General features: G+C 56.9%; 1 protein-coding gene across 1 annotated transcript in view; it reads left to right on the top strand.

Moving 5' to 3' along the window:
• Positions 1-18,265, top strand: part of SIN3B (SIN3 transcription regulator family member B) — a 36,011-nt gene that overhangs the window by 15,549 nt on the left and 2,197 nt on the right. The window contains exons 6-18 of the mRNA XM_021683275.1: positions 2,057-2,179; positions 3,273-3,362; positions 3,847-3,965; positions 8,027-8,234; positions 9,063-9,179; positions 10,235-10,473; positions 11,202-11,385; positions 13,359-13,962; positions 14,118-14,287; positions 15,988-16,161; positions 16,423-16,515; positions 17,520-17,614; positions 17,845-18,049. Coding sequence (XP_021538950.1) covers positions 2,057-2,179; positions 3,273-3,362; positions 3,847-3,965; positions 8,027-8,234; positions 9,063-9,179; positions 10,235-10,473; positions 11,202-11,385; positions 13,359-13,962; positions 14,118-14,287; positions 15,988-16,161; positions 16,423-16,515; positions 17,520-17,614; positions 17,845-18,049 — 2,421 coding nt within the window. The remainder of the gene's footprint in view (positions 1-2,056; positions 2,180-3,272; positions 3,363-3,846; positions 3,966-8,026; positions 8,235-9,062; positions 9,180-10,234; positions 10,474-11,201; positions 11,386-13,358; positions 13,963-14,117; positions 14,288-15,987; positions 16,162-16,422; positions 16,516-17,519; positions 17,615-17,844; positions 18,050-18,265) is intronic.

Raw genomic sequence — 18,265 nt, 5'->3', positions numbered from 1 at the left:
GGCCTAAGTCAGAGTCGAGAAACTTTTTTTTTTTTTTAGTTAATTGATTAAAAGTTCTTGGTTTTTGGTAAAGGGCCTGATAGTGTCTTAGGCTTTGCAGGCCAGTGGGTCTCTGTCACAAAGACTTGACTGTGGGGTTATGGTGGGGAAAACAGCTTTGGATGGTATGGCAACCAGTGGGCATGGCTGTGTGCCAATAAAACTTTATTTACAAAAACAGGCCGAGCATGGTGAGTATGCCCAAAGGGTCTTTGAGGGTCCATCTAACTGACACGGTCACAAATGGTGACATGTAACTATAAAAAGTAAGAACTGTCTGAAGTGTTAAGGAAACTGGGTGAGACTGGGCTTGCCTTCCAGCTGGGGAAGGCGTGGCTGGGCGAGCAGTGGGTCTCCCTGTGAGGGCCCTGGTCCCACTCAGCGCTCACGGTGTCACCTGGCCCCCTCCTTCAGGAGTTGGTGCTTGCACCTATTCTGGCATCTATAACAAGAAATAGCAGTTGAAGATGTTTCCACTTCAGGTTCTTAGAGTAGCTTTGAATCTTCAGAAAACTTCTCCAGAGAAGCGTAATCCCCTGAGGGCCAGGTTTTGCCTGTCATTAAATGATAGGTCTTTAATATTATTGTTACAGTTATTGTCATACAAAAACCATGTGTGTTAATGAAAAAATCAAGCACTAGTTAGAACATAAGGCTTGAAAAGTAAACTTCTCCTTCTTTGTCTCAGTTTCCTGGTTGCTCTCTTCAGAGTTAGGTACTTACAAGTATCTTATACTATCTGTCTTTCCAGAAATTTCCTACACAGGGGCAAACAAATGTTTATCCTAAAGAAAAACTAAATGGTATCCTGTTTGTTCTGCCCCTAGGGTTTTTTTCTTGTTCCTGTAAGAATGTATCAGGTCTGCCTGTCCCCAGACACAGAGCTAGCACACTGGTATCTGGTAGTTCCTGGCTGTTTTGTTTGGATACACCACAGCTTACTCACCCAGCCCACACCTTGGGCCAGCAGTACTCCCTTCAGGTGGTGTCTCCACGTCCCAGGTCCGGTGATGGGGTAACTGCCAGGTACCTCCCTGTCCCAGCACACATCTTGCAGAGAACCTGAGGTCTGTCTGCCTTCCCCATGTCTGCTCAGCTTTCTGGCACATTCACATAAATGTAATCCTGAACTGTTCTTCCAGAACTGTTCCTCATAAATATTGCCAACACCCTGTAGATACCCCACTTGTGATGAGCGTTTCTATCTATTAAGCATAGAGCCTGGGAGGACCAGTGAAGAGCCTGCCAGTGAGTGATGACACTCCTCAAGACCTGTTTTTCCATTCATAGAAAAGAATACAGACTTGGCTGGAAGACCCCCCGCTGCCCCCCCCCCCCGCCGCCCCAGTAAGCTGGTGGCCGTCGGCTGTTTCTCGCTGCCAGGGCTTCGTGCGTGCCAGTCCCCTGCCTGAAATGCTTTCTCTTACTGTGGGGTGCACAAACATGCAGGCAGACCCCTGTTGTCAGTGGTCTGTTGGGTGAGCCCTGCACGCCAAAGCCCAACTCTCATGTCTCTCCACTGTGCCCTCCTTCACCTATCAGGACCGTCATCCATCACAGCCATGTTAAACTGTGATAATCTGGGTACCCGGGTCTCTCCTCTAATAAAACAAACAACATCTGGGCGCCTGGGTGGCTCAGTTGGTTAAGCGACTGCCTTCGGCTCAGGTCATGATCCTGGAGTCCCGGGATCAAGTCCCACATCGGGCTCCCTGCTTGGTGGGGAGTCTGCTTCTCCCTCTGACCCTCTTCCCTCTCGTGCTCTCTGTCTCTCATTCTCTCTCTCTCAAATAAATAAATAAAATCCTTTAAAAAAAACAAAACAAAAACAACATCTGAAGAGCTAGAGTTGCCTCGCATGCAGACGGGGCCCCCTGCTGGCCTGTGGCAGGCAGCATTCACTGGGGCCATGGGCTGAGCCCAAGGTGGTTCCACACACCCAGACACCAAGAGCCAGTACTGAGGGGCCCAGCTATATCTCTCCAGCACTGATCACCTCTTGTGTTTGTGTTTGTAGTTCACAGGAAATGGGCCATGTGAAATGAACAGTGTCCAGAAGAGTGAACATGAGAAGAATCTGGAACACAGCAAAAAGCGCTCTCGGCCCTCGCTCCTCCGTCCAGTGTCTGCACCAGCCAAGGTAACCATCAGCTGTGCACATAGATGTCCACCTATATGGACCCCCAGCAACCGGGTCCTCTCTGTAGACGACCTAGGGAGCAGTGTGCCCAGGCATGGGCGGAGTCTGGACCTTGGTCTCACTGGAATTCACCAGCTGTGGGACCTTAGGAGTTCTGCTCACCTCTGAGGTGGTTGTTCACTCATTACCTGTGGCTCACAGGATTGTTATGAGGAGTGTCACTTCTTCCTGTAGAAACAGGATGTACCGCTAGGTCCTCTCCTTTTCACCATGCTCTTTCATGGGCAGGCCACCATGTGCAGTTGTGCAGGTCGGTCACTGCACAAGAAGCCCCGTTGAGGAGTGAGAGGGGCTGAGATCCATCTCCTGTTGCACTCATCACCCATGATGGTGACTTTCTAATTCCATCATTTTTTGTGCATTTACTAGTTGGCTTTCTACTGTAAGGAAGAGCTTTTCCTTCGTCCCCATTTATTGGGCACCTACATCAGCAGGGACTCTGGGTTGTAATCTGTGACTTTCATTGTTCATCTTGGCATCTAAACTGTCTCAGATTTGGCCGATGGGGCCCCTTTGAGCTGGCTTCTGTGTCCTCTGGACATATCCCCCGCATTGGGAGATGGTTTTGTAGGGTCTTCGATGCCTCAAGCATGCAGCCAATTTCTGGGCTAAGTCCAGCTTAGAGGCAAAACTCTTAACAGAGATTTAAAACTCAGGCTTCTCTAGGATCATCTTGTCTTCTTTCTATCCCCTTGCCACCCCATTACAGCCCACAGGACAAAACAGGCAGGGGGAGAGGTTTCTGATACTACATCCCAGGATACATCTCCCTTGCTGTTCCAATTTTGTGATGCTCCCACCTATTACCAGAAGCCCTAAACTGCTGAAATTTAGAGCCCAGATCGTGGGTGGAGCAGCCTTCACTAGGCCACGGAGGCTGAGATGGGTGGTCCTGAGATTTCCTCCACAGGGGTCCTGGGCAGACCCCATCCAGCCCCTTGGGGCGGTTGCTCTCAGGGAGCTCAGCGCCGGCGACGCCCTAACTCTGACAAAGATGCCCAGAGCCTTCATAGCATGGAATTTCTCTCCACAGAAGAAAATGAAACTCCGAGGTACCAAAGACCTGTCCATCGCTGCCGTGGGGAAGTACGGCACCCTGCAGGAGTTTTCCTTCTTTGACAAGGTGAGCCGTCGAGGCTGGCCTCACCCAGCGCGGGTGTGCAGGATGGGACAGCCCGTGGGAAGGGAGCCGGTAGGCTGGGCAGCGGCTGGGGTAGGCTGGGGAGAAGGGGCCGCCACCCAGCTTCACACTGTGGGCAGCGGTGCAGGCAGAAGGTAGCAGAGCTTGGGACCCGCGCAGGTTTGAAGACACATGTTGGCCTCCCTGAAGCTGTGTGGCTTTTCTAAAAACGGGGTGGTTATGGGGCTCCCGCCCAGGGTCAGTGACAGGAGCCAGCGAGCTGGCCCCGCGCATGCATACCTTCTGAGCCGTGAATTAGTTGCCTGGAGCCCCTTGCCCTGCTGACCACAACTGGTCACTTGAGAGCACGTGCATCGGTGACTCCGTGCTCTCCTAGTGATGTCTGAGCTGAGGGAGGGGTGGGGTGGAGTGGGGAGTGCGGGTGGGGCCTGGCCCTCCAGGGCCCCCTCATTCCCTCTCCCCGCAGGTTCGCAGGGTGCTGAAGAGCCAGGAGGTCTACGAGAACTTCCTCCGCTGCATCGCGCTCTTCAACCAGGAGCTCGTGTCCGGCTCCGAGCTCCTCCAGCTCGTCAGCCCGTTTCTTGGGTGAGTGATACTTCCCGGGACCTCCGCGAGGCTGTGCATCCCTAAACTCTGTCCACCTTTCTGTTGCTTGTCGCTTTCGGGAAACAGTAAATGCTTTCTTTGATTTTTGTTTGTAAATTGCCATGGTGGTGGAGGTCATTCTAGATTGAGCCGCAGTAGAGTGAGAAAGAACACAGACAGGTCCTGGGCCCTGTTCTCCCACGGCGACAACCAGGATGCTGACACTCGCACAGTCCACCTGTCTTGTCAGGTTTTCCCGCTTCGTGCACGCGTGTGCACGCGTATGTGTGTGTGTGTGCGTGTGTACAGCTCCGTCACCTGCGAAGGCTCCTGTGGCCACCACAACAGTCAAGATACTGAGCGGCTTCGGAACCACAGGGATGCTTGTGTTGACCTGTGTTACCCACACCCACGTCCGTCCTCCTCCCCGCCCCGATCTTGGCCCCACACCCCTGGCAAACCCCTAATCTGCGCTCCAACTCTAAAACTTACATAACAGAAGTGTTATGTAGGTGGAATTACATAGTACATAACCTTTGTGGATTGGGTTTTCTCCACCCAGTGTAATCCTCTGGGGATTCACTTGATACGTGCTTTTAAAAATTCTGCCAATCAGAAATTGCCAGGAAGAAGGAAATGGCCACTCGGCACCCCTGCCGGCCAGAGAGAAGCCCTGTTGGTGGGGTCAGCGGCCTGCTTTCGGCACAGGCTGCTGCAGATTGTGGGCAGAGATGGGCAGACCCTGGGGGCTGGGGCGGCCGCTGCCAGGGCAGGGGTTCTCTAGTAGGTGAATGCACATGCACAGTGCGCTTTAGGAGGGGAGTGGGCCGGCCCCAGCATCGCCTCCAGCTCATCAGCTCTGTCACGTCGGGCAAGTTTCTTAGACAGTCTGAGTCTTAGTTTTCCTGTTAGGAAATGGGGATTTCTAGAGATACCACACACAGTTTCAGAGCGCTCCAGGTGGGCCCTACACTTAAGACCTTTAAAATAGTGTCTGGGATGTGGCAAGTGCACATTGTATAATGACTGCGTAGCGGCTTATTTAGCCCTAAAGTCATCCCCAGGGACAGGCGCTTCCTGAGCCCTTTACTATTAATTAAAAAAAGTTTTTTAAGTTTTCTTTTTAAATACAAAATAAAGCACAGATCCAGGAATCCGCATGATGGATGACTTGATGAATCATTTGTAGGCAAAGCCCCTTGTGCCCACCACCCAAGTCACACGTGGACCTTCGCCAGCCCCCAGGAACCCCTCCCTGGGCCATCCCATTGTGCTCCCTCCCCCCTCAAAAGTATCACTTGGGAGCGAGTGCCTCCCTACCCGAAGGATGGCGCAGGTACCGTCCAGCACACGGCTCACTCTTGCTGCCTCGTCTGGGTTTTGTGTTAGAGCACGTCTGTGAGTCTCTCCCTCCCGCTTCATTCCCTGCTGTTTCTGTGGTGGCGCCCCCCACACCTGCAGCCCTTGCCGCCACGTCCCTCTGTCCATCAGGAGGCAGTGGTGTCCACATTCTTTCTGTGGCTCGATTCATTTATGGGTTCATTGGGGGTTGCAAAAGAGAGACCCTCAACAGCATTTTTCACCTTTCGGCGGCCCAGGGTAGATGCTTGATTTCTGCCTTTATTATAATGGCTGGTTGATGAGTCACATTCCTGTCATACCAGGACCAATTAGGGACCAATTCTTTTTTTTTTCCTTCTTTCTTTTTATAAAGCATCATACGGGCTCATGGACACATTTAATGTGTTTCAATTTTTCTTTTTTAAGATTTATTTATTTATTTATTTTAGAGAGGGACCCCGAGCGGGAGGGGCAGAGGGAGAGGGAGAGAGACTCAAGCAGGCTCGCCGCTGAGCATGGAGGCCAGCACGGGGCTTGATCCCACGACCCCGAGATCACAGCCAGAGCTGAAACTAAGAGTCGGATGCCTGACTAACTGCACCACGCAGGCACCCCTGTTCCAGTCTATTTTAAAGATGAGGAGGCTGAGGCCCAGAGTGCATACCTCTCACTTCACTCAGAGACGACTCTTCAAAGAGTAGTTGCCGTGGTGATGGGTGGGTCTGGGGTGGCCCAGCCCAGAAGCTGGCCCTTCGCTCATCCTCTGCCCTCAGGACACGATGCTATCAGGCTGGGCTGCAGCATCCTTTTTTTTTTTTTAATTTGGTATTTCTTGGATGTCTTTCAGTGTGAAATGTGAGTCTACATGATCATTGGTAGCGACTGCATACTGTTCCCTTACTTGTACGAATCGTGGTTTTCTCAGCAGGGTCTGTAATGAAGGGCGTTTGTCTCCAGGTTCTATAGTCAGTGCTAAGGTCATGCTCCATAGGTTGGGATACTCAGAGGTCAAGTTAGGGTCATCAGGCAGTGCTTCCTGAGATCCTGAGAGGATACACACGTCAGGGTGACCTTTTCACTTGGGTTCACTCTCCCAGGCTGGTAGGGATCTCTTAACGAAAAATGGCCCAGAGCAGGATGGCGCTGTTACACAGCCTCGGCTAAACCGTGGCTGGCTTTTTATATGGACTCGAACTGGGTGCTCACTCCCACAGCAGTGTGTCTGTGAGCTCAGAATCCAGTGCTCTGGGTCTGGGTCCCGCTGCGGAGTGGGTGCTGTTGCTGGAACGATGACGTGCTGTGGTGGGCGACGGGCCCGCGGAGGCCTGGGCAGGGCGGGCATGCCCAGTTGGGTGCGTCACCAGCCCCAAGTCCGAATTGGGACCCTGCTTCCTACCAGCAGCATGTTGTTTGCAAAATGGCCAAACCTACTTCCCTCCAGTGTCGGGGGCTGGGGGCGGGGAGGGATTAAGGGAGAAGAATGAAGGAGCTTGAAATTTGAGGTGCTGAACGGGTGGGCAGTGTCGGGTTGGGGCCCGCAGTTCCCATTTCCACGCACCGAGAGCAGTGCCGGGGAAGGGCCACGGGGATGTGCAATGAGGAACTGCAGCGGGCCTCTGCTCGCTTCCCTTGCTGGGCTAGCAGTCGCCCCGACAAGGCCTCTCTCGAGGTGTGAGCCTCGGTCTGGGTTTGCACGCCCAGGGGCAGCCAGGCACGGGGGCCCCGAGATCTGCCAGAGTCGGGGCAGGAGTGGGCTGTGTCGGAGTGACCGCTCCCCCTTCGGAGCATTCACAGTGGGCATTTGTCACGGCTGCAACGTCAGATGTCCTCCGCATGGGTTTTGTTGATGTCTTCCCTCCCTGCATTTCCGTGTGCTCGTGGGTTTTCATTGTGAGTGGAGTTGGCATGGGGTCCCTACAGTGGGGCACAGTGGACTGCCATCTCAGGAGGGGAGCGTGTGGTCCACGACAGAAGGGGGCTGCGGGGGGCAGGATCGCCGTGCCACCCGTCCAAGTACCTGCCTCCTTGCGGTCGGGTTTTGTTTTGTTTTTTTTTTAAGATTGTTTTAAGTAATCTCTACACCCAACGTGGGGCTCAAACTCACAACCCCAAAATCAAGAGCCGCACGCTCCACCGACTGAGCCGGCCAGGCGCCCCTCGGTAGGATTTGGTACTCGTTTAATCACAGATCGTTTAATCACTTGTGAGATGGTGTCTGGGAGGGGATCCCCTCAGGTAGGACGACTCTGGAGCGAGGGTTGGCAGACAACCTGTCGGGGCCGAGGGGCGGTGCCGCTGAACTCGTGCTGGAGCAGCAGCAGGCTGCACCAAGCAAATGGACACAGTGGTGTACCAATAAAACTTTATTTGCAGGGACGGGCATGGGCAGCCTGGCAGTAGTTTACCGATCCCCAGCCTGATGCCCGGCCTTTTCCAGTTAAAGAACATCACTAGCCCCAGCTTCTGCCAATCCGAATTGTCTCTTCCAGCGTGTTCCAAGGCTCTCCTGTTAGTGTTGGGACCTGGCAGGTGACAGAAGGGCGGGAGGCAGATTTACTCACACATTTGAGGACATTACACACATCTGATGCTTGGTTCCACCTCGGCCCTCCTCTCTGACCACCGTCAGGGGGCGTTTACAGGAGGCCATCCCAAAAGCACTAGGTCCCTCCCAGAAAGCCCCAGGGAGGCCAACTTACTGTTTGTCTTTATTTCTGAAGGAAATTTCCAGAACTCTTTGCACAGTTCAAGTCCTTCCTGGGGGTGAAAGAGCTGTCATTCGCCCCACCCATGAGCGACAGATCCGGGGATGGAATAAGCCGGGAAATTGACTACGCGTCTTGCAAGCGCATTGGATCCAGCTACCGAGCGCTCCCCAAAACCTACCAGCAGCCCAAGTGCAGTGGGAGGACGGCCATCTGCAAGGAGGTAGTGCTCCCTGGCGGCTCATGTCAGCTTACGTGGTGCATCACCCCCCACACCGCAAAAACACCCATCACCCCCATGTTTTACATGAAAACTGAGTGTCGGCCCCCTAAATATTGAATAACAGACGGTGCTGGGATGCGGCCAGACAAAATGCCTGAGCTGAGATGGTGGTTCCTTCCCTACTGGTAGCTTTGGCAAGCCGCAGAGCACGTGGCCTTGGCATTGGCTTTGGCATTCTCCTCCATCTAGATTTATGTGTATTTCTGCCAGGAGCCTGCTGTGTCCCAGGTTCACTGCCCTTGGTGTCTCTGTTTAGCCTGACCATGGAATACTTTTTCGAGGTTAGTAGACAGGCTGTTACTCTGTTTCCGGAATTCAAGAGTGCTTGCTGATTTCAGGATATATAGTCCAGGGGTCAACAAACTAAAATCTGGCCCTATGCCTGTGTTTGCAAATAAAGTTTTATTGGCGCATAGACATGCTCATTCATTTACATAGTGCTTGTGGCTTCTTTATCAGGACAAAGGCAGAGTTCAGTCGTCCTGACAGATGGGCTGGCCCGCAAAACCTAAAATACTTATTATCTAGCCCTTTACAGAGAAAGTTTGCCAACCCCTGAAATAGTACGATTTGTTTACTTGACCAAAGTCCTGTTTTCTCTTAAAACCACTTTAAAATTAAGGTTGCTATTTGTATGAGAAGATAATTTCCTGTAAAATGCGGATTACAATGTTACTTGTCTCCATATCTTTTATGCTGGGCGGCATAGTAAATGGTTCTGGCCACCAAGGCCTACCACCCTGGTCATAGCATTTCCTCTTGATGCAGGTGCTGAATGACACCTGGGTCTCCTTCCCCTCCTGGTCAGAGGACTCCACTTTCGTCAGCTCCAAGAAGACCCCCTACGAAGAGCAGCTGCACCGCTGTGAGGACGAGCGTTTTGAGGTGTGTGTGCTGGTGTTGCTGGGATCAGGGAGGCGTGGAGTGCGAGCGAGCCTGTACCCCCTTCTCCACTTTGTCTTTCTCTCCCTCCTGATCCTCCCTCGCACCCTCCCCAGTCTCCTTTCCAGTATCTGGGATTCCGGCACTTTCCAGCAGGGGGCAGCACCCAAAAGTGTCCCTTTCCTGCCTTGCTGGCTTTTAGGCTGGCTAGGCAATGGTGCTATTTCTTTCGATTTTAAATACATATATTTTTTTAAATTTAATTAACTAATTCAAGTTACCTTAATTTTTTTCATTGGAATGCTTATTGAGATCGTTGTATATTTATATGCAGCAAGTGAACCCGGACACCCTTCTCCCAGTGGTCACAGCTTGTAAAATCGTGGGCACAGTGTCCCAGCCAGGAGGTTGCCATTGACTCACCCTGAGATCTTACTCACATCTCCATAGTTGAACTTGTGTTTGTGTGTGTGTGCACGTGTTCGCGTGTGTGAGGTGCGTGTGTGCACGTGTGGGTGTTCTCCACCACTAAGGTACTCCACCGCTCCCCGACCCCTGGCAACCACTCACTTACCCTCCAGCTCTGTCACTTTGTCATAAGTGGAATCACACAGTGTGTTCCTTTGGGGGTTGGCTCCCCATCAGCACGTGCCCTGGAGAGTCTTCCCCAGGGCTCTGAGTACCGCGAGTCCTCCCTTATTGCCGCTGTTGCCCGTGAAGTGGGTCCGCCCGGGGACCGTTTCCCTCCTCAGATGGGTCCACCTGTGTTCTAGCCACTGGATGTTCGTGCAGTGGGAAGGGGCCCACAAGTCTTCTTTAGTGGGCGTCTGGCTTGCACCATTGCCAGGGTCGGACCCCAGCCCCGTAACCAGCCGTTCTTGCTCTGGCCCCTGGAGCCGCTTCAGGGCCTCCACGGCCTGACATCCATCATCCCCCCTACCCACCCCCGAGACACAGAAGTTGATCAGTTCTGTCTACACATCTCTTCTGCCGACCCAGGCCAGTCCCCAGGGCCCCGCTGCCCCCCCGACAGCCGGCCCCTGCCTTCCTTTCCATAGTTAGATGTCGTCCTGGAGACCAACCTGGCCACGATCCGCGTGTTGGAAAGTGTGCAGAAGAAGCTCTCGCGGATGGCACCTGAAGATCAGGAGAAGTTCCGGCTGGATGACTGTCTGGGGGGCACGTCGGAGGTGATCCAGCGCCGCGCCATCCACCGCATTTACGGCGACAAGGCTCCAGAGATCATCGAGAGCCTCAAGAAAAACCCCGTCACTGCTGTCCCCGTCGTCCTGAAAAGGTGTCCTCCAGATTCTGGCTGCCCCACCTGCCGTAGGCGGTCCCCAGGGAGCTCATTAGTGCTGTTTGTCACCGGTGTGATCGGGAGGGGGTCCCCGGGGCCTCGGGCTGGCTTAGTGTGGTTTCCAGTCTTTCTTCATCGCCTGTTCTACTCCTGAGAGAAAAGCACAACTGAACAATTGTCTGTGTCCTTCTAGAACTTCCCACCATGCACGTAATCCTATGTAAACATGAAAAGTTACTATTTTAAAGCACAAATAGGACCACCCTAGCTTGTCTTTTACTTAGCAGTATGTTCTGGGACCGTTTTTGTGCTAGTGAACAGGTATTAATTATTAAGTGGCTGCCCTTGACCACATGCTGTGCTCAGCCCTGGGGTTGTAGAGCTGAGCCAGGCTGACATAGTCCCTTCTTGGTGGGGCTTGCAGTCAAGCGAGTGAGCCCCGTGGTTGATCCAGCACCTACCCAGAGTGTGGGCAGTGCCATGGCCCGGGGCAGGGAGGAGGTGTTGGGGCAGCAGTATTTTGAGAAACTGTAAAACCAGCCACATTGGTTCTACAGAGCCATTGCTCCTTCCCGTCCTCTTTTCTTCAGCACAGAACCCATGGCCCAGGCCGGGAGCCGGCTTCCCGAGTTTGGAATGCACTCGGCAGGGCCTGTGGGTGGATGACAGGCTGCCCATGGTGGGTGCCGGGGTTGTCCCCATGCTGAGCCCCTTTGACCCTGCAGGCTGAAGGCCAAGGAGGAGGAGTGGCGGGAGGCCCAGCAGGGCTTCAACAAGATCTGGCGGGAGCAGTACGAGAAGGCATATCTCAAGTCCCTGGACCATCAGGCCGTAAACTTCAAACAGAACGACACCAAGGCCCTTCGCTCCAAGAGCTTACTCAACGAGATCGAGAGCGTCTATGACGAGGTGAGGCCCTCTGTGCAGGGCTGAGTGGGCAAGGGGTCCCGGCTCCACCTCCAGCTCTCCCAGTCTCAGGCAGGCTGCCGGCTCTCTGTGCCTCTGTTTCCCCAGCATCCCTCTTGCAGGGCTGTGTAGGGGTGGAGGGGATGTTTCTGTGACAGACCAGAATGGGTTCAGGGGGAGGGTTGTAGCAGTTCCGCTGTGGCTGGCAGGGGACTCTCACCTCCCCGCTTACCCCCGGGGCCTCGATGGACCTTCCTTCAGGTGACCTCAGCTTTCCTGTCTCTGCTGCCAGCTGTGTGCCTGGCGCAGGTAGACCCTGAGAAGGAACGTTCCATCTGTCTCAGGCTCACAGACCTTACGATGCGGTACCATTGTCCTGGTTCTAGCAGCAATGAAACCAAGGCACGAGAGGTGGCCATTTGCCGAGGCCGGTCACAGGCAACCAGGGCTCTGGGCCCTAGGGCTCTGCCTCTAGCCACTGCCCTGTGCCTTCTTGCCAACTTTGGCACAGTCAGGCTCATGGGGCCTTCACCACAGACCTGAGGCAGGGCTGGGGCCAGGCTTCGAGGATTTAGGCATCGAAAAATGCGTGCAGGGAGTGAGCTACTTGCAAGGGCCTGTGATAGGAAGCTCCTTCCCTCCTGCCTCCCTGCCCTGGGCCACCCTCGGCCCCGCAGGGCCCACCTGCAGCTAGTCAGCTTCCTCACTTGAATCCTCGAGTCGGTGGTCCAAGCCTGAGAGCGCCACCCCCACTCCCCCAAATAGGGTCCGTGGGACATCGTCAGAATGAGAGTTGATGAGGTGACCCATGAGGCCCACCACAGTCACCGCTGAGTTCCTTCACTCTTGCCCTAGGGGCCAAGAGGAAAGGACAGGGCACTGTTTGGGGCCAGAGGTCGGCCCACCAGCCTCATGAGTTCTGCATGTGCAAGCCCTTCGTGCATAGGGAGGTTGGCCCCTCGTGGTTGGGTGTTAGCAGAGCACAGTTCTGTATTCCGTGCCTCGGAACTTGCCCCAGGGAAAGGACTTGAAAAGATTTCTGAGGGCGTCTGTGGCACAAATGAGATCGGGACTCACAAAGCAGTAGCAGAAAGGTCACGCCAGAGCCAGGCACTGGGCACACCAGCTCTGAGGACTCCTCCCTGTGGGGGGAAGGCGGTCTCGGGCTGCGGCAGAATTCAGTGGCACTGGGGAAGCACGACCTCTGGTGGAAAGAGACAGGAGTCGCCCACCCCGGAAAGCCAAGGCCCTGGCCCTGCACCTGTTGTCTGTAAGTCACTCCTCCCATGGCTGTTCGAGGAGCCCCCTCAGTGCTGTACCGCAGACTGGTCACTGAGAGGTGAGAGAGACCCGGCCCTGCCCCTGGGAGCTCCCCACCTGCAGGGACGGCATCCACGCTCACTTTTCCAAGAGCCCGGGTGTGTGTCAGCCTTGGTGCCTGGTACCTGGTGCTGGGCATCAGTGCCACCCGGGAGAGCACGTCGTCGGGCCTGACCTCAGCAGGCAGTTCAAGGCAGTCTGGAGGGAATATGATCATCTACAGGTTCGCAGGAAGCAGTCACGAGCTGGATAAAGACTGAGCAGGGGCTGTGGCTTTCCAGGGCCAGGGAGCAGAGGGGCATGTGCAAAGGTCCCGCACACAGCAGGAGGGAGCTCAGCACCCCTGAAGCATTGAAAGAGGCCAGGTGTGGGGGGGCTGCAGGACAACATGCCAGGGACTGTGGTCCTGTCATGAGCAGTGCAGGAAGGCCTAGGGGGGTGTGATAGGGCTGACCATGCTCCTGTAGGTCAAATCACTCTAGACTCACAGTGGTCGGAGTAGGCCGGGGAACGGGACCAGGCAGGTGGGAGGCGCTGGGCTGCACCCGGACCAGAGTGTGATGCCTTTAGAGCCCTGTGGCCCTGGCCCCATCCCCCCCCATCTTGGACTTCTCCCAGCTGGTCACTTCCTGCCTAATGGCCCCCTGTCCCCGCAGCACCAGGAGCAGCACTCCGAGGGCCGTAGTGCCCCCTCCAGCGAGCCACACCTCATCTTCGTGTATGAGGACAGGCAGATCCTGGAGGACGCGGCCGCCCTCATCAGCTACTACGTGAAGCGGCAGCCAGCCATCCAGAAGGAGGACCAGGGCACCATCCACCAGCTGGTGCACCAGTTCGTGCCCAGCCTCTTCTTCTCCCAGCAGCTGGACCTGGGCGCGTCCGAGGACTCTGCCGATGAGGGCCGGGGGAGCCCCCAGGGCCAGAGCGCCGACCCCGGTGACCGGAAGAAGCCAGCGCCGGGGCCGCAGAGCAGCCCCTCAGAGGAGAAGGGGGCCGTAGGCGAGCCGCCGGCCGCCGAGCAACCGCCACAGCAGCACAAGCCCCTGGACGACGTGTACAGCCTCTTCTTCGCCAACAACAACTGGTACTTCTTCCTGCGCCTCCACCAGACCCTGTGCTCCAGGCTGCTGAAGATCTATCGCCAGGCGCAGAAGCAGCTCCTGGAGTACCGGACCGAGAAGGAGCGGGAGAAGCTGCTCTGTGAGGGCCGCCGCGAGAAGGGCAATGACCCCGCCATGGAGCTGCGGCTGAAGCAGCCGAGTAAGGCCTGGGGCCCCCAGGGGTGCTGCGTGGGTGCTCCCCTCCCCCCACCGGGCGGGGACGTGGGCGGCTCGTTAGGGCCGGTAGGAGGAAGCCTGTGGCGGGAGGGCCGCGCGAGTGTCTGGCCCTGGGTGATGGCTGTCCCCGCCCCTCAGGTGAGGTAGAGCTGGAGGAGTACTACCCGGCCTTCCTGGACATGGTGCGGAGCCTGCTGGAGGGCAGCATCGACCCCACGCAGTATGAGGACACGCTGCGTGAGATGTTTACCATCCACGCCTACGTGGGCTTCACCATGGACAAGCTGGTGCAGAGCATCGCCAGGCAGGTGAGCGTGCGCCGGGCGGCCTCAAGCCCCTTGGGAGAGGCCCTGCCTTCATCCCCAGGGTCAGCACCTTCCTTTTGTTCTTACGGAGGGTAGGATTCACGTAACACAGAATTCACCGACGTCACGTGAACAGAGCAGTGGCAGTGAGTGGACCACATTGGTTCATCCACTCGCCTGCGGATGGGCGTGTGGCTCGTTGCCACCTTTTGGCGATTGTACAAGGATTCATTTGATTCCTTGTCTGCACACCTTTCTTGAGGGTAGCGACACGTGAGGAACCACGGCCCGCTCCTCCTGGAGGGAGACTGTCGGCCAGTTACTCGCATCGCTGAGAATAGCAAAAAAGACACGACAGCTGAGTGTCCATGAGAGAAAGTCAGGCACGTGAATCAGTCACGTTATTATAAACAGCAAAACCCCCGATGAGGCAGATGTGGTCCTGGGATGTAAGTCCTGCTCAGTTACCACCAGAATTGTTGTTCAGCTTGACTTGGTTTCCTGTTTGCCCAGGAAGGCTATTTGCCGGAAAGCAAAAAAGCCGAGGAAAGAATAGTGTCCTGACCCTCCCACCCAGATACGGTTGCTAGAAATGGCATTTCTTTTCAGGCTTTACAAACTTCTCCTTGAGGCAAAAACACCCCCAGAAGCGTGCCCAGATCCGAAGCGTGCAGCTTGGTGGGTCTTCCGGACAGCCTCAGCCCTGCCTCCTTTCAGCCCTCCCCACGGGCAGGCACCCGCGGCCTGGCCTCTGGCACGGGGACAGCCCCCGGTGTTCAGGCTGTTAACAGGGCTGGGCATGCGTCCCGGGGCTGGCGTCCCCCAGGGGGCCCCCGTTCTGGGGACAGCAGGCTCGTCTGTAGCACCCAGAGGGTTGGACCAGATCGGACGCTCTGATGAATGTTGTGTGTTTTTTTTTTTTAATTCCCCTTTCCACAAATGTCTCCTGTAGAACTCGTTTTTTTGTTTTGTTTTGTTTTTTTTAAAAAGGAGCTAGAAAAACGGGGCTATTTAGCTCAAGTCCTGGTAGGGGCCAGGACCCCTCGCCCCGAGCTCCCCACTTTCCAGCTGGCTGGATGCTGTCTAGGCCCTCCGTGCCTCCGTCGGCAGCCTGCGGGGCCCTGTTGGTGCTCTTTGCCTCTTCTTCCTTGTTTGATCAGCATTTCTTCTTTTCAGTAACAGCAGCCGGTGTTTACTGGGACCTTGCCGTGTGCCAGGCACCGTGTGAGATTGACGTGTGGCCACATGTTGTATTTATTCAACAAAGCAGCGGCGGGGAAGGCCCTGAGTCTGCGGAAGCCTGTCTAGGGTGCCGCCGCCGGCTGCTTCCCTTACCCCTCTCTTCCTGCACCTGCGGGTTTTAAGTCCATTTGTAGGGATTTCAAGACTTAATTGTGTTGATAGTAGAACACTTAGGGAAAATTACCTGCCACGGCACCACCTTGGGGTAATCCCCGTCCCCATTTTGGGGACTTCTCCTTCGGTCCTTTTTCTGTGCGTTCCTCACGCCCAGGCTGGGCTGGTTTCCCATCTGGTCCGGGGCCGCCTGTCCCCAGCGCAGTGGCCGCCCAGCACGGCCCGGCGGACCCCGGCCTCCGGGCCACCTCATGGACTTGGCGGACCTCCTCCCTGGGCGGCAGCTGTGCCTCACCCCTCCCCGGGGGGCGGCCTGCCGGGCGCCCACTGGCTCTCCCTCCCCGCAGCTGCACCACCTCGTGAGTGACGACGTCTGTCTGAAGGTGGTGGAGCTCTACTTGAACGAGAAGAAGCGGGGTGCCGCGGGGGGGAACCTGTCCTCCCGCTGCGTGCGTGCCGCCAGGGAGACCAGCTACCAGTGGAAGGCCGAGCGGTGCATGGCCGATGAGAACTGCTTCAAGGTAAGGTGGGGGCCGCGCTCTGTCCCCCACGAGGCCGGGGCTGCGAGGAGGGGCGCCCGCAACGGGGACGGGGGAGGACCGGCGGCTTTGCTCGGGCGCGGGAGGCACGCTGGGGCCGGGCCTTGACGTGGCTGCCAGCCTGCCTGATAACCACACACTCTTACTGGGCCCTGGAGGCCGGGGAAGGCAGTCGTAGGCGCCCTTTCAGTCTCGCCTGGGCCCTCCCCGTGGCTTCAGCTGCTCGTCCCCCTTCTTCCCTAGGTGATGTTCCTCCAGCGCAAAGGGCAGGTGATCATGACCATCGAGCTTCTAGACACCGAGGAGGCGCAGACAGAGGACCCCGTGGAGGTCCAGGTGAGAACCTCAGCCCCGTGCTCTGCACCTTGAACCCACTGTCCCACGGGCAGCATTGTGGGCGCCCCTGCCACAAGCCCTGGGCACACACTGGCCAAGCACAGGCTGCCAAATGTCCACCCAGAGAAGCCTCACTTGCAGCCTGAACGCTGTCCTTGGAAGCCTGAGGGGGAGCCAGTGGGGGTGTCCCAGGGCAGGAGGCCATGCGAGAGCCGGACCGCCCTCCCCACACAACCCTGTTCTGGCTCCTCCCACCTGCCGCCAACACTGTGATGCCCCACTTGGGCCCGCGCTCAGCATGGTCACTGAGACCCTGGGGCGCATGAGCCTGCGCTCCCCGTGCACAAAGCCCAGAGCCCTGGTCCGCACTCCGGGATGCATGTTCCACCTGGGGTCCTGGGGCCTGTAAGCCCCCAGCCGGCTTCACAGGGTCAGGCCCCCCCCCACCATCACCACCACAGCCAGCCGGGGGGCTCCCTCACTGCATCCTTTCCTGCGTGCTTCGGGGGTCTGCACATCCTGCTCCTTCCAGAAATTTCCAGCAAATGTGGTTTGGTTAGGCTTGAATCTGGAGGAGCGTCTGGCTTTTAGAGGGTGGCGAGCAGATGAAGCATCACGGGACACTGCAGGCCGTGCCCACCCCAGCCCCAGGCGGCCCCTGCAAGCCCTGCCTTCTGCTCATCCCCAACTCTTCCCTGGCCTTGCCCTACTGCGTGTGTCTTGATGTCGTTCCTGCTCCCCAGACCCGGCGCTCCTCTGTGTGAGGGCCCGGTTCCCCGTGTGAGCTTGTATGTGACGGACAGAGAGGATGGGACGTGGCCGGGATTTATCCACGTGAGCATGAAGTGCCACAGCTGTTGAACTCATGGCTCTAGACGAGTGCTCCATCCAGAGCCGCCGTCTGGTGGCTTCCGTCATGCGTCCGCTCCTCACTAGCTGCCATCCTCCTAATGCTTTGGGGGGTGGGGATGAAAACACAGGCCTGCCTCCCTCTGGCCCCACAGCATCTGGCTCGGTACGTGGAGCAGTACGTGGGGACCGAGGGGGCGTCCAGCTCGCCCACCGAGGGCTTCCTCCTGAAGCCCGTGTTCCTGCAGAGGTAAGAGGACCCACAGATGTGCTTCCTTCCACATGGGCCCAGGGAGGCCCCTCCCGCCGTGGGCAGCACCGGGCCCTGCCTGGGTTTCACGTGTTGCTGGTGGGAGGGGTTGGGTGGTGGTTTCTACTGCTTCCGTTTGCATTTCTCCAACCCCGGGGAAGTCGGATGCCTTCCCGATGCTTAAGCGCCCGGAGGATTTCCCAGTCTGCAGATCCTCCTCTCACCCCCAGGAACCTCAAGAAGTTCCGCAGGTGGCAGTGTGAGCAGGTGCGCGCCCTGCGTGGCGAGGCCAAGAGCTCCTGGAAGCGGCTGGTCGGGGTGGAGAGCGCCTGCAACGTGGACTGCCGCTTCAAGCTGAGCACCCACAAGATGATGTTCATCGTCAACTCTGAGGACTACATGTACCGCCGCGGGACCCTCTGCCGGGCCAAGCAGGTGCCCCTCCCCGCCCACGGCCGTCTGGGAGGGGTGCTCCCCTGGGCTCCGGGCTCCTGCCCACGGCCGTCTGGGAGGGGTGCGCCCCCGAGCTCCGGGCCCCGGCCCACGGCCGTCTGGGAGGGGTGCGCCCCCGAGCTCCGGGCCCCGGCCGTCTGGGAGGGGTGCGCCCCTGGGCTCCGGGCTCCGGCCCACGGCCGTCTGGGAGGGGTGCGC

The sequence above is a fragment of the Neomonachus schauinslandi genome, chromosome 1, assembly GCF_002201575.2.
Source record: "Neomonachus schauinslandi chromosome 1, ASM220157v2, whole genome shotgun sequence".
Classification (NCBI taxonomy): Eukaryota; Metazoa; Chordata; class Mammalia; order Carnivora; family Phocidae; genus Neomonachus; species Neomonachus schauinslandi.
This window is presented reverse-complemented; position numbering and strand designations above follow the sequence as displayed.